Source organism: Procambarus clarkii, chromosome 28 (assembly GCF_040958095.1).
Source record: "Procambarus clarkii isolate CNS0578487 chromosome 28, FALCON_Pclarkii_2.0, whole genome shotgun sequence".
NCBI lineage: Eukaryota > Metazoa > Arthropoda > Malacostraca > Decapoda > Cambaridae > Procambarus > Procambarus clarkii.
In genome coordinates, this window is record NC_091177.1 from 9,303,251 (window position 1) to 9,316,937 (window position 13,687).

At 38.2% G+C, this 13,687-nt stretch overlaps 1 protein-coding gene across 1 annotated transcript in view; it reads left to right on the forward strand.

Moving 5' to 3' along the window:
* The window catches only part of LOC123755079 (uncharacterized), a 106,841-nt gene extending 93,611 nt beyond the window's left edge, over nucleotides 1-13,230 (forward strand). The window contains exons 6-9 of the mRNA XM_069332874.1: nucleotides 313-456; nucleotides 6,757-6,918; nucleotides 7,487-7,671; nucleotides 12,004-13,230. Of these exons, the coding sequence (XP_069188975.1) occupies nucleotides 313-456; nucleotides 6,757-6,918; nucleotides 7,487-7,671; nucleotides 12,004-12,262 (750 nt within the window). The 3' untranslated portion in view covers nucleotides 12,263-13,230. The remainder of the gene's footprint in view (nucleotides 1-312; nucleotides 457-6,756; nucleotides 6,919-7,486; nucleotides 7,672-12,003) is intronic.
* The last annotated feature ends 457 nt before the right edge of the window (nucleotides 13,231-13,687 follow it).

Genomic DNA, 13,687 nt, shown 5'->3' on the forward strand with positions numbered 1-13,687 from the left:
AGGCTGTTGGACGCGGCTGCTCGCAGCCTGACGTATGAGTCACAGCCTGGTTGATCAGGTATCCCAACCACACACACACAGTTTTTCACTGAAATAGCCCCTACACTCCATATATATGTTAAAACCTTTCAGACAAGTTTTTGCTATGTCACGTATCTTTTTCCAACTACTGATCAACCCTGGATATAAATATCCTATTACGCAGAATTGAATTTCTTATTACTTAGTTAATTTCTTATTAACCATAAGAAATTTACGCTACGCTACGGAAAGTGACGCACTAGTAACAGAGCCCCCTGTGTGTGTGTACAGTTCCGTGTGGTGTGGACCTGCATCTTCTTTGGGCCGACTGTGGTTATCATTATCGTCTACTGCCACATCTTTCATCTCCTGAATAATCGTAGCCTCTACCTGGTGTGTCCGGAGCAGCGGTCACATCTCAGAAGAAATATCAAGGTAAGACGCTAAACATGTTTGCGTGTTCATAGTATCTAGGGAACCGTTTTATCTGACCGTGTGACTGGACACAGTATCTAGAGAGACCGTCTTATCTGACCGTGTGACAGGAGATATAAGCGCCCAGATGGACTTACCAGTCCAACCAAGGAGGGATGCTGAACGGGACTACACATGTACATCTACGTTAGCTGATTCCTATCTATCGTACTGTAGAGCTGAGGGTGGTGGAGCTGCTACCTTCAAGGAGTTCTAGAGAACTAATAAGTACAGGGACGATCGACTTGAGAATGGTCCAGGACGGACCGAAACGTCGTCGTCCCTTCACCTTCTAGTGTGTGGTCTGGTCAGCATACTTCAGCCACGTTATCGCCTGTATAATAAGTACAGGGATTTAGGACACTGTTTCAGGGTCGTGCCAGTATGGGGCCCTTGGCAAACGTGTCCTTAAGTTCTTAAAAGAAGTGGAAGAGGAACTCATTAGGCAAACTACAGACTCAAAAATTGAGTGTTTCTGTTCTTAATTGTCCTGATCCAGAGTGGAAGGGAAGGGAACCTATCCCGCTAAGCCATTATAAGTATATAACACTCGGAAGAGATGAGGATAAGGATTTGGGATGGGGGGACAAGGAGTATAAGGCATATAGTGGATCCAGAGTGGACTGCTGCGTTCTATGCACTCACCCCTTCTCCCCTCAAACAGAGCTGGATATGACGTTTCTTAACAGTTATTGCTCTATAAGTGTGTAATACGCAAGTTGTAACTCAGTGTAATAAAATACATATAATGTATACAAATAAAACAATTTAAGGTGGTAGGAGACGAAAATACTCAACAGTACTTAGAGAGATTCTGTAAGTTTCTCTGTATTCATATTTCTCTGTAATCTTGTAAGGCAATAGGTCCCCATAGTTATACAAGAGGTGACATACACACACATTATATTAAATATGTATTGTAATGTGAATTCATTATATATATATAAAGGGGTACCACCTCTGGTGCAATTGTAGGGACCCATAGCCTCGGAGAAAAAATAAAGAGTACTCAGAGAAGACCTTGTGGATCCTCGCTGGACACTTTGATATTTTCTTCTCCTACCATCCCTATTATTTTTGTGTATATATATATATATATATATATATATATATATATATATATATATATATATATAAATATATATATATATATATATATATTATATATATATATATATATATATATATATATATAATTAAAACAAATTATGGGACAGTAATGGTAATATAAACATTCATTAGTGAGTAATTATATAATATTCTGACCTTGGAGTTGAATCTTTCACTTACATTATATTAAAAAGCCCAGCTTAATTGAACTCTGCTCTGACGAATTGCTTTATTCCATAAGTCGCTTTTAGACGGAGATATGTCATCTGAAAACAAATTGGCAATTATAAAACTCGATGTTATAACTAATGAGCCGCTGGTGATGGGGGGATGGAATCTGATTTCATTCTCCTCTCTAATTTAAATTTTTAAGTTCATCGGTAAGGATAAAAGTTCATATATATAAATATGTCCAGCAATATTCGATAAATGTCCAAATGTACATTAATATTTCCTGTATCCATAGGATCTTTAATATTTCTTATGGGTCTATAAGTATTACAATATTATATGTTCATAGCTAGGTATGGATAGGATATATTACTTATATATCAATAGGTATGGACACAATGCCTCATTAGTTCATAGTTAAGACAATATTGATCCAAAGGTGACTTTAAGATTACTCGTAAGTCCATAAAAATGAGAATTTACGTCTCCCATCCACTAAGTTTTCCCCTAAAAAAACAAACTCCCAGCCTTCCAGAGGGATTTCACTGGGCTTTGATTTTTCGCCATTATCTTCTTGTTTGTATTTGGCTTCTCGAACGCCAGACTTTCCCCGGGCTCCTCATAGACTTTTATACTCTCTGAAACTTTCTTCGTACCTTAACATTCAGTATTTAATGTATTGTTTAGCTGTGAATGGTTAAGAGAGCGTAGAAAGATTTACCAACACAATAACGTACTGTGATAATAGACTCACAGATCAATAACAGACTCACAGTAATGATATGCTCACAGAGTTATAACCGTCTCAGTCTTAAGAACTTTCAGACGCAGAGGCAGAATTCCCCCCCAAAAAGCCTAAATTGTAGTGTATAGTACTCAAAACTTCGTATTTTCTCTTAATATCTCAAAATCAAAATTTTTAGTTCAGTTTAGAGCACTGTAGCCTTGTTTTTCAACGCTCGAAATACATTTTCATAGACACCTGTGTCAGCTTTGTTTAAAACCAAGTTTTTAACGCGGGTTCGATCCCATTGTCCAACCTAAGCATTTTCACAGCAGTGAAGGTTGAGCAGATCTCATCTGATGATAATAATGGGTTTCGTGAATGTTTATATATTCATGAATTAATTTAAACTTTTTTGTATTTATAATAACAAGGCCAATTAAAACCCACATCGAAGTCTTCGACTCTTGTCATATCTCGTTTAATATAATTTCGTTTTTCTGTGAAAAGGGATGAAAAAGAAGATTTAATATACTTATATATGAAAACTTGACGGTTGTTAAGTATTTATAATAAATAATATTTCAACTGCAGGGGGCGCAGGCCGCAGATGATAGCTGCATTAATCAGGTAGGCCTGTGCTTATTTCCAGCCAATATATTGCTCTGTAATCCAGTAGGCTTTGGCGTAGTGTAATCAAAATATTGCTCTATAGACCTGTTGGCTTGTGCGGTTTTCCAGTCAATATTTTGCTCTATAATTCTGCTGAGTGGTCACTTTTCATAGTTTCTAAACCGATCTAACCAAATCACCTAAACCAAGGCTTAAAACTGTACCACCCTTCATCCCTTAGTAGAGACCTATGGAAAGAAACTGTTGCTTATTTTTGCGTACTGGGCGAAACGGGACCAAACATTTCCTCGACTGTTTTTGCTTGTCTTGTTTAAGCTCAACTTAAAGCCTTTCTTTACACATTTTTCCAACAATATTACCCATTAAATCATAATTTTAAATCGAGTTCTCAGTTGACTGTATAGTGAACAGCGTAAACACAGAAGATAGTGATTAAAATATATGTTTAGACCTTACATATATAAATATCCTCCCCCCCTCCTCGGAAAGCCTCGTGATCTTTGCGGGTTCAGTAGTACCCCCAGGTTATAATTCTTTTGACCATGTCATGGCGCAGTTGATTAAAGCGTGCATCTGGGAATACCCAGCGTATAGGTTCGAACCCTCATCACGGCTCATGTGGATTTTTTTTCACACTTTTTGATGACGATAGATTGGCAGGGAAAGTCGAGGTGTATGGTATTGAGGGCCACTCCTAAGCCTTCAATACCTCAGGACATGAGCGCTCGGCTCTATCTCCTGAGCCCGGTTCAAGACATCGCTATTGCAGAGGAAGTAGAGGACGAGCAGAATAATTAAGTCATAAATGGGAAACAAGTGAGCGGCGAGAGGCAGTGAGCAATAGGATTTTGATATAGAAATCAAAATCAAATACATAATTTTGATATAGAGGTGAAAACCGACCTTAGAAATAGTAAATTAGAAATCATTAACCGGTTGAGTATCTGCCAGAGTTAACACTTGACGCTTGAGTAGTTACTGGAGTAGAATACCTACCCCTTGCTGTCTAAATTGCATAGTTGCACTAACAGCCACTCAGTAGAATGTCCTTCTTATCAGGATGGTTAGAATGTCCTTCTTATCAGGATGTTTGGAAAATGTGTTCCCTAGCTATCCTCTTTACAATAGATATCTTACGTTACAAATTTGTTGGAGACTGTTGTTGTTGTTATAGATTCAGCTACTGGGAACAAGATGTTCCAAGTAGCACGGGCTATGGTGAGCCCGTGGTGGACTTTGCTGGAGACTTAAACAGCTTCAGTATTGATAACCTTACATAGAACTGGTCCTGTATAAACTTAAATTATATAAAAGACCAATTTACAGAGAAAAAGATTTCAAATGAGCTTTATTAGATGTTGCAAACGTATTTAAACTATATTAGATCGACTGAAACAATACGATAGCGAAAATAAAAGGAAAAATGGATAATCAGTTATTTCATTCGTTTCTCAATGTTCTATGTCCTAAATTATTTGTAAATTTTGATGTGTTTCTAAATATAAATATTTTTAATGCACTCCGATTGTACGCTATAAGGATTGTCAGGGTGGTGGTAGCCCTGATGATTGTCAGGGTAGTGGTAGCCCTGAGGAGTATTAGGGTAATGGTAGCCCTGAGGATTGGTAGAGTGGTGGTAGCCCTGTTGATTGGTAAGGGTAGTGGTAGCCTTGAGGAGTGTTAGAATGGTGGTAGCCTAGAGAAGTATTAGGGTAATGGTAGCCCTGGGGAGTATTAAGGTGGTGGTAGCCCTGGGGAGTATTAACCGATATTTACTCCTTAAAATATTTTCATTCTATTATTCTTTTTACGATTTGTCTTTATTTTTGCGTAAACCAAATTCACTTATATATATATATTAGTTACAATTGTTGACCTTCGTTGACCATCTCGAAGGTAGTCACGACCAAGCAAATATACACCCACACACGACATACACACACACAACAGATTCAGAAAATACCTGGGTTAATAATGGTTTGGAAATAAGGTTCGTTGGTTTATGGTACACATTATCGGGTAGCATAGTACACATGGGATCGTTGGATTGTTTTAATCGGAGGATAGACATACATGAATGAGTTTGGGGGATATATACGCAGGAGCTGTTATGTATATGCCATTAGGAATTCTATACAGTTTTATATTCTTATCGTCTTAACACATGCACACACAAATGACACACGCAACACATACAAAGCGCGAAACACTTCATACATAATACAGAACACTCAACACACACACACAATCCCACACAACACAATCACATGCAATATATAGCCACTACAACTCAGAAAAATTTGTTTCTAAGGTCTATAATCGATATCCTACAACCTCGGAGATATTTACCGAGCAGTTGGCGGTCGTAAGGGTTTAGACACAATCGTTCCCTTATCACTGACGCTTAAAGACTGACACTTTCACTGTCGGCAGCTTCTTGTTTCACTGATATTTGTCACCTCAACAACAGTGAAAAAAACGAATTCTTGCACATTCGAAAAATCTTGTTGCCGATTTTATTTTCATAAAATTTTAAAATGCTTGTTTTTAACACTTTGCAATTAATTAAAGTGCCACTTGAAACTTTGTTTATGTTGAAAAAGCCAAATGGTATATTCACATTTAATAATATTTATGACTTATATTAATGGTGTCAAGAGGAGTGCATACACCAACATCATAATTTTGCAATAGCTCTCTCTCTCCGCTAGACAGTATTATTGATCGCATCAATTAATTAACCTCAGGTAGGATTATGGATATCACACTGGCACTTCCGTTTCTCTTTTGACGAACAGAGAGAGTAGTAATGCTTTATTTGTTCCTTCCTCACAATCACTGACAATAATATTTACATTCTCTCTCCAGGTAGTGTTACAGATCCACTTCCTTTCTCCAGATAATGCGAGTAAGAAATCCACTCTTTCTCCAGATAATGCGAGTAAGAAATCCACTCTTTCTCCAGATAATGCGAGTAAGAAATCCACTCTTTCCCCAGATAATGCGAGTAAGAAATCCACTCTTTCCCCAGATAATGCGACTAAGAAATCCCCCAGATAATGCGAGTAAGAAATCTCCTCTTCCCCCAGATAATGCCAGTAAGAAATCCCCTCTTTCCCCAGATAATGCGAGTAAGATATCCCCTCTCCCTCCAGATAATGCGAGTAAGAAATCCCCTCTTTCCCCAGATAATACGAGTAAGAAATCCACTCTTCCCCCAGATAATGAGAGTAAGAAATCCCCTCTTTCCCCAGATAATGAGAGAAAGAAATTCACTCTTTCCCCAGATAATACGAGTAAGAAATCCACTCTTCCCCAGATAATACGAGTAAGAAATCCCCTTTTTCCCCAGATAATGCGAGTAAGAAATCCCCTCTTTTTCCCCAGATAATGCGACTAAGAAATCCCTCTTTCCCTAGATAATGAGAGTAAGAAATCCACTCCTCCTCCCCCCCCAGACAGTGTTTCAGATCCCCTCTACCCCCAGTGTTAGAGACCCACAACCCCTTCCCCCCCAGACAGTGAGAGTAACAGACCCCACTCTCCTCCCCAGACAGTGAGAGTAACAGACCCCACTCTCCTCCCCAGACAGTGAGAGTAACAGACCCCACTCTCCTCCCCAGACAGTGAGGACGACGGCACTGATCGTGGGGACCTTCGTGGTAGGGTGGGGCCCAGCTGTGGTGAAGTTCGTGTTGATATGTGGGGAGTGTGTCTTCCAGGAGATGGACCTCCACACCCAGATGTACCTGGGAGCGGGATTCAACACCCTCTTCTCCCTCAAGGTACACCATCAATCCTCATCATCACTTAATTATCCATTCAAGTCTTCTTAGTTAAGGTTTTACTTATATGTATTATATATATAGAAGGGGGTACCACCTCTGGTGCGAGTGTAGGCACCCATGAGTGTAGGCACATGCCTGGTCGAGGACCGGGCCGCGGGTACACTAAAGCCCCGAAATCATCTCAAGATAACCCATAGCCTTTATATATATATATATATATATATACGATTATATATCATTTTGTTTTCTCTGGCTGTAAATATATGTTGTTATGAATATGTGGAATAAGTGAAATTCTTCGCCTAAGTATTTGTTTATTTTCCACCATCTCGATTTTAAGCACATGGTTTTTGATGTTACACTGCATTTTGGAAGTGTTTTTATTATCAGGTATTTATGTATACACTCAATCACACACACACACACAAACACACACACACACACACACACACACACACACACACACACACACACACACACACACACACACACACACACACACTGACACATACCAACAAATAACTGGTTTCCCAACAAATAATAAAACCCCCAATACGCTTCACAGGTCTTCATCGACACCTTCATCTACGCCATTCGTCTCCCTGACATCCGTAAGGCGCTCCTGACAATGTGGGTTATCTTCAGAGATCGTCTCAAAACAAGAGACCCCGGACTGGTGGATACATCAGCTGTGTCCTCCTCTCGCACCGGCTCCACTAGACTATCCTACAGCTCTCCTAGTATACATAGGTGAGGCATACAGTATATACATTTACTAAACGAAAATATCTACCACTTACGGGCTATTCATGCCCGTGCTATCTCTTGAGTGGCTTAACCTTCATCAATCAATCACCTGCCATCTCATAACTACTTCATCAATCCTGGCTTATCAACCCACTTTGTCTCAGTAAGGTGACCTCATCATATCAATCGAAAATAATAATTTTTTTTATTTCTCTCATTATAGTTCTCACATTTTCCTTCAAGTGCTTGAATTCTCATTATTTTCCCTTTACACACCTGAATTTTCTTAGTTTTTGCATTAGACACCTGAATTCTGGCAGGTTTTTCCACATCTGTCTCGTTACACACATGCTCTGCCACCCTTTAAGACATGCTAATCCTTCCCCCTGCCTTCACACAGGCTAATCCTCCCCCTTCCTTCACAGGCATGCTAATCCTTCCCCTGCCTTCACAGGCATGCTAATCCTTCCCCTGCCTTCACAGACAGGCTAATCCTTCCCCTGCCTTCACAGACATGCTAATCCTCCCCCAGCTTTCACAGGCATGCTAATCCTCCCCCTTCTTTCACAGACATGCTAATCCTCCCCTGCTTTCACGGGCATGCTAATCCTTCCCCTGCCTTCACAGACATGCTAATCCTTCCCCTGCCTTCACAGACATGCTAATCCTTCCCCTGCTTTCACAGGCATGCTAATCCTTCCCCTGCCTTCACAGACATGCTAATCCTTCCCCTGCCTTCACAGACATGCTAATCCTTCTCCTGCCTTCACCGACATGCTAATCCTTCCCCTGCCTTCACAGGCATGCTAATCCTCCCCCTGCCTTCACAGGCATGCTAATCCTCCCCCTGCCTTCACGGACATGCTAATCCTCCCTTTCCTTACCACAACTTAGACTTCCACAAGCAACACATACAGTCTACATACAGTCTACACACAGTCTACATACAGTCTACGTACAGTCTACATACAGTCTACGTACAGTCTACATACAGTCTACATATAGTCTACATACAGACCGCAGCTGTGTTCTGTTATTTACATCGTTGAAATTTTAATTTTTATGTAATAAGAGACACACATGTAGCATGTGGTGATCTTCCGAAATTAATTCCTTCTAATCTGTAGTTTACTTATGTATCCTTTATCTGTTTTAGTTTACTTATGTATCTTTTATCAGTTTTCAGTTTACTTATGTATCCATCTGTTGTTTTTAGTTTACTTATGTATCCTTTATATGTTGTTTTTAGTTTACTTATGTATCCTTTATCTGTTGTTTTTAGTTTACCTATGTATCCTTATTTTTAGTTTACTTATGTATCCTTATTTTTTAGTTTACCTATGTATCCTTATTTTTAGTTTACTTATGTATCCTTATTTTTTAGTTTACTTATGTAGGCCTTATTTTTTTTAGTTTACAGGGGTGTCCTGTAAGTAACGCTCTCTGTGCTGGCTGCTAGACACTATAGACCATGAAGCCTGGATCACCACTCCCAACCAGGCCATTCTCACTCCGTAAAAAAATACAACCATTTTACCTAACTAGAAAAGTAAGAACCCCATCAACCCACCTAACCCATCAAGGCGAACGCATAAGAAAAACGTCAATTTTACGGTGCTTTTAATCTTTGCTAATACATCTCATTTTATAACGTATTGGTCGAGTCCGTAATAAAATTTTCGACGGGTCAGAGGACGGGCTAGAAGAAGTAATAACCATTAAAGCTAGAAATAATTCCTTGAATTTATCATCTAGAAAATTTTCACCTTTATTTTGAATTCGTAAAATATCAGGAGCGCTGATTCCGTTTAGAGAATGGAGATTAATTAGTTTTGGTATATTGTATTATACAGAAAACTGTATAATAAAATTTTCACTGAATTTTGTAACTCCAAGTGCTCTTTTGTAACGTCTAGTGAACTAGTGAGTATCTACAGTGACGGTCAGTAACATTAAGAATGGTAATATGTAATACTAACATTATTAACAGTTAATTATTAATATTGGAACTGCTAATCAGTAGCATTAATAGTACTAATTAGTTACCTTTACAATACAGATCATTATTATCAATGATAATCAGTAACATTATGATCATTGTAACTAGTAACGGTACTAGCACTAATCAGTAACATTGCTAATCAGTTACATCAACAGTACCAACTATACTAAAAGTGTTAATCAGAAGGATTTCTAATAATTTAAAAATAAATTTGAAAAATAATATTCATAAATGTACATATTTAAAAATAAAAAGGCTAAAAAATTACGGCATAAAAAAATTATACATAAAAAAATCATGGCATAATAAAATCATACATAAAAAAAATCACTGAATAATAAAATCATGCATAAAAAAAATCACGGCATTAAAAATTCCTACATTAAAAAAATCAGCTTACTTGAGTACCGCTCTTAAGTGTAATTCTCTTAACTCGTTGATCGTTACGAGTCGTAGTTTATATTTATTTACGTATTATATATTTATTTACGTTTACGTTAGTAACGTATTTACGATATCCATGGATATTGTGTCCAATGGGACGTATTGGCCGTCGGACAGAACGCCCGTGTTCGGTCACCAGTCTTGTGCATATCGTACTGACATACTCAAAATCTTATATATATATATTCTCTACAATGCCCTTGAAAATCACTTTCAAAACATGTTTAATAAGTTGACCAAACCACACACTAGAAAGTGAAGGGACGACGACGTTTGGTCAACATATTTCAGCCACGTTATTGTGACTCCTCGACTGCATATATATAATAAAACATTAAATATATATATATATATATATATATATATATATATATATATATATATATATATATATATATATTTATCTTGCTAAATATGTTTGTATAATACGCTTTTTACGCCGGTAACTAAGGCAATTAAAACAGAAATTGAATGCAATAAAACTAATCACCAAACTGCATTAATCACATTGGCACATTCGCCACAAGAGTTCATTAGTTGTCCAGCGTTTTTTTATTGTTCGTCTGAACACGCTTAATGGCCTTGTTAGGCCATTTTCATGCACAGAAATAACCGCCTAGCCCTATTTTTACACACACATTAATATAATTATTGATACTATGGTCGTATGGCGGGAAGGAATTAAGAGTTGTGTTGAATAACCAAAAAAGTGCTTTTTATAAACTATAATTATTTTTAAAGATGACTTTCAGATCATTGTATTAATGTTATGTAGTGTATAATGTTTTGTACTAATATAGTTGTCTCATAAAGATAATCTTGTACCACAGTCCACAACGATTTCCCAATAGTACATCTAACCCTTTTACCTAGTTCCTCTCCCCTTTTCTCCCCTTACTCCTGTATTTCCTCCCCTTTCCCTGAGGGATTCCCTCACCCCTGTGCTTGTTTACTCATTTCCCTCTACCTTCTAATCCCCTATCCTGGGGGTTCATAACTCCCGCCCATTTCTCCCCATACTTCTAATCACTCTACGGTGTTTCCGCCCGTTCCTGTGTCCCTGGGATCTTCTTAACCCCTCCTAGGTTCCGTTTGTCCCTGAGCCACGGGTCACCGGGATCCAGGTCAGGGTCAAGGTCACGATCCGGCTCCCCGTGTCTGCAGAAAGCTCAGGTCAAAAGGTGAGACGAGGTCCAGCTCCTGTTGGTCTCGTTAATGTGCATGATTGTCGTCCTTGGTAATGCGCATGATTGTCGGCGGGTCCCTGGTAATGCGCATGATTGTCGGCGGGTCCCTGGTAATGCGCATGACTGTCGGCGGGTCCCTGGTAATGCGCATGAGTGTCGCCCCCTGGTAATTGCTTGTCGGTCCCTCGTAATGCTTCTCTTGTCTTCCCAAGTGACCTACAGGTCCTGTAAGGGGCTTTGACAGCCCCATTCTTGAGTTTGACGCCGGGGGCGAGTATAGGCAAACGACGTTAAATGAAACATCGAACCAACGTTGATGTAAATGCTAGTTTTACTTTACCTCGTTAACTCCCTCGAGAATACCCAAACGAGCAAGCAAGAGTTTCCTCATCAAACCATATAGATATTCCCTTCAAATGATCTGAGCAATTTCGACGCTGGATTCACCCAAAAGACACAAAATAATCCAACTCGTTTGGAACACAAGAAATCAAAACATGCGATCCCTTCATCAATACAAACATATTGTAGTGCAATTCCTGTTTGCAACAAACAAACTAACACGTGTCGAGCACCAAATACTACAACTAATAATAATAAAACAATAATAACATTAATAAAAATACTAAACCATTATAATAACCCCAAATAACAGAGCTAGAGTCGAAGGAGTTGTGTAAGAAGTTCGATATCACTTTCTAGGCTTCTACACGATCTACGGGCGTCTGTGAATTGGAAGCCCCTCAGACGCCGAGATTACACTGTACCGCAGGAATCATCTTCTTCAGGAAGCATGAAGGCGGCTCAGCAGGTCTCCAGGGCAGCGCCTAAGGCAGGCTGTCCTCTCCTTCAGCCGCTGCCTGTCACAAGCCTGTCACCTGAGGTTCAGATCTTGTCACTACCACACCATGAACTAGCGTCGGCTGCTTCAGACTCCATGTTGCAGCCGCGTCTCAATTAGTTGCGTTCCAGCTAGTCATCTTGCGAGAGAGAGAGAGAGAGAGAGAGAGAGAGAGAGAGAGAGAGAGAGAGAGAGAGAGAGAGAGAGAGAAGAGAGAGAGAGAGAGAGAGAAAGAGAGAGAGAGAGAGAGAAAGAGAGAGAGAGAGAGAGAAAGAAAGAGAGAGAGAGAGAGAAAGAGAAAGAAAGAGAAAGAGAGAGAGAGAGAGAACACAGACACAAGAGATGACAAGATGACCAGAAAATAACATGGTTGTTTCCATTCATTTTAATAACAGATCAAAACCAGGAGTTTAAAATGGTGAAGATGTTCAACATGCGTAGTGAATGCAAGTCACTGTGTGAACACAGAATTATTGCATACGATTATGAGACTAACAAGTTGAAGGGTTTTTGCAAAGAAAAATGTCCAGAATATTGTTTCATAAGCTGAAATGTTTAATACTGAGCAAAGTGCAAAGAATATTAAAATCGCGATTACTGAAAGCGAGATAGAAAAGTCTCTAAAACTTTTGTTATTCATAAAAGTGAGGGGTCAGTTCTCCGAAAATTATGCATAAGGAATGTATATTCAGGAAATATGGATAATTTACACAAAAGTCATTTCTAATGTAAGTCAAAACTTTTTTTAATAATTATATGTAAAAAGACGGAATGTACAGTACACGAACTAAAGCATCAGGTGTCTAATTAGATGGAATAAATGTATGAAAATTAATAAAAACTTTAATTACTGTAATTATATTATACATGAATTACTCTGACCAGTCGTGTGGACTCAATTTGATTTTTTTACCTAATCTATACAAATATTACTTAAAATTTATTTCAATAAGGAGTTTCAAAATAAATTAAAATGCAATTACAGAAATTGAATTATATAAATGCCAATGAACAGCGGAGCAAATTTGCCAACTGTAAAAATATTTCATTCCATATGATACAGAAAAAAATAAAATCCGCTAAAAACCTCACCTGTTTTTATTAGCAAAATCTTGAAATATTTATATGCCAATAATCTGAAGGAATAATAAATTATAACAACATATGAATAGACGAAACTGTTGGGCCATACCAGGCAGCTTCCATATATATACCCAAAGTCACATATATGTGTAACATGTGCTTGGAACCATCCAGGGGGAACACACCTATATTATGTAACCTGAATATAAATGCAACAATTATCACAATTACCACAACAATTATCACCATTGTTCGCAAAACAAATTAGTTATTGATTGTAACAATATAAACTATTTTATATATAAATACAATGAAATTATTGTTGTGGAAAGCGATAGTTAACATTGGCATCTTATGAATATAATAAATTTCTCATAAAAATATGTTTATGTTTTTTTCATATTTAATAAAATTTGAGAAATGTTTATATCAAAGGACCCTCATTAACTCGGGGAACAGTAA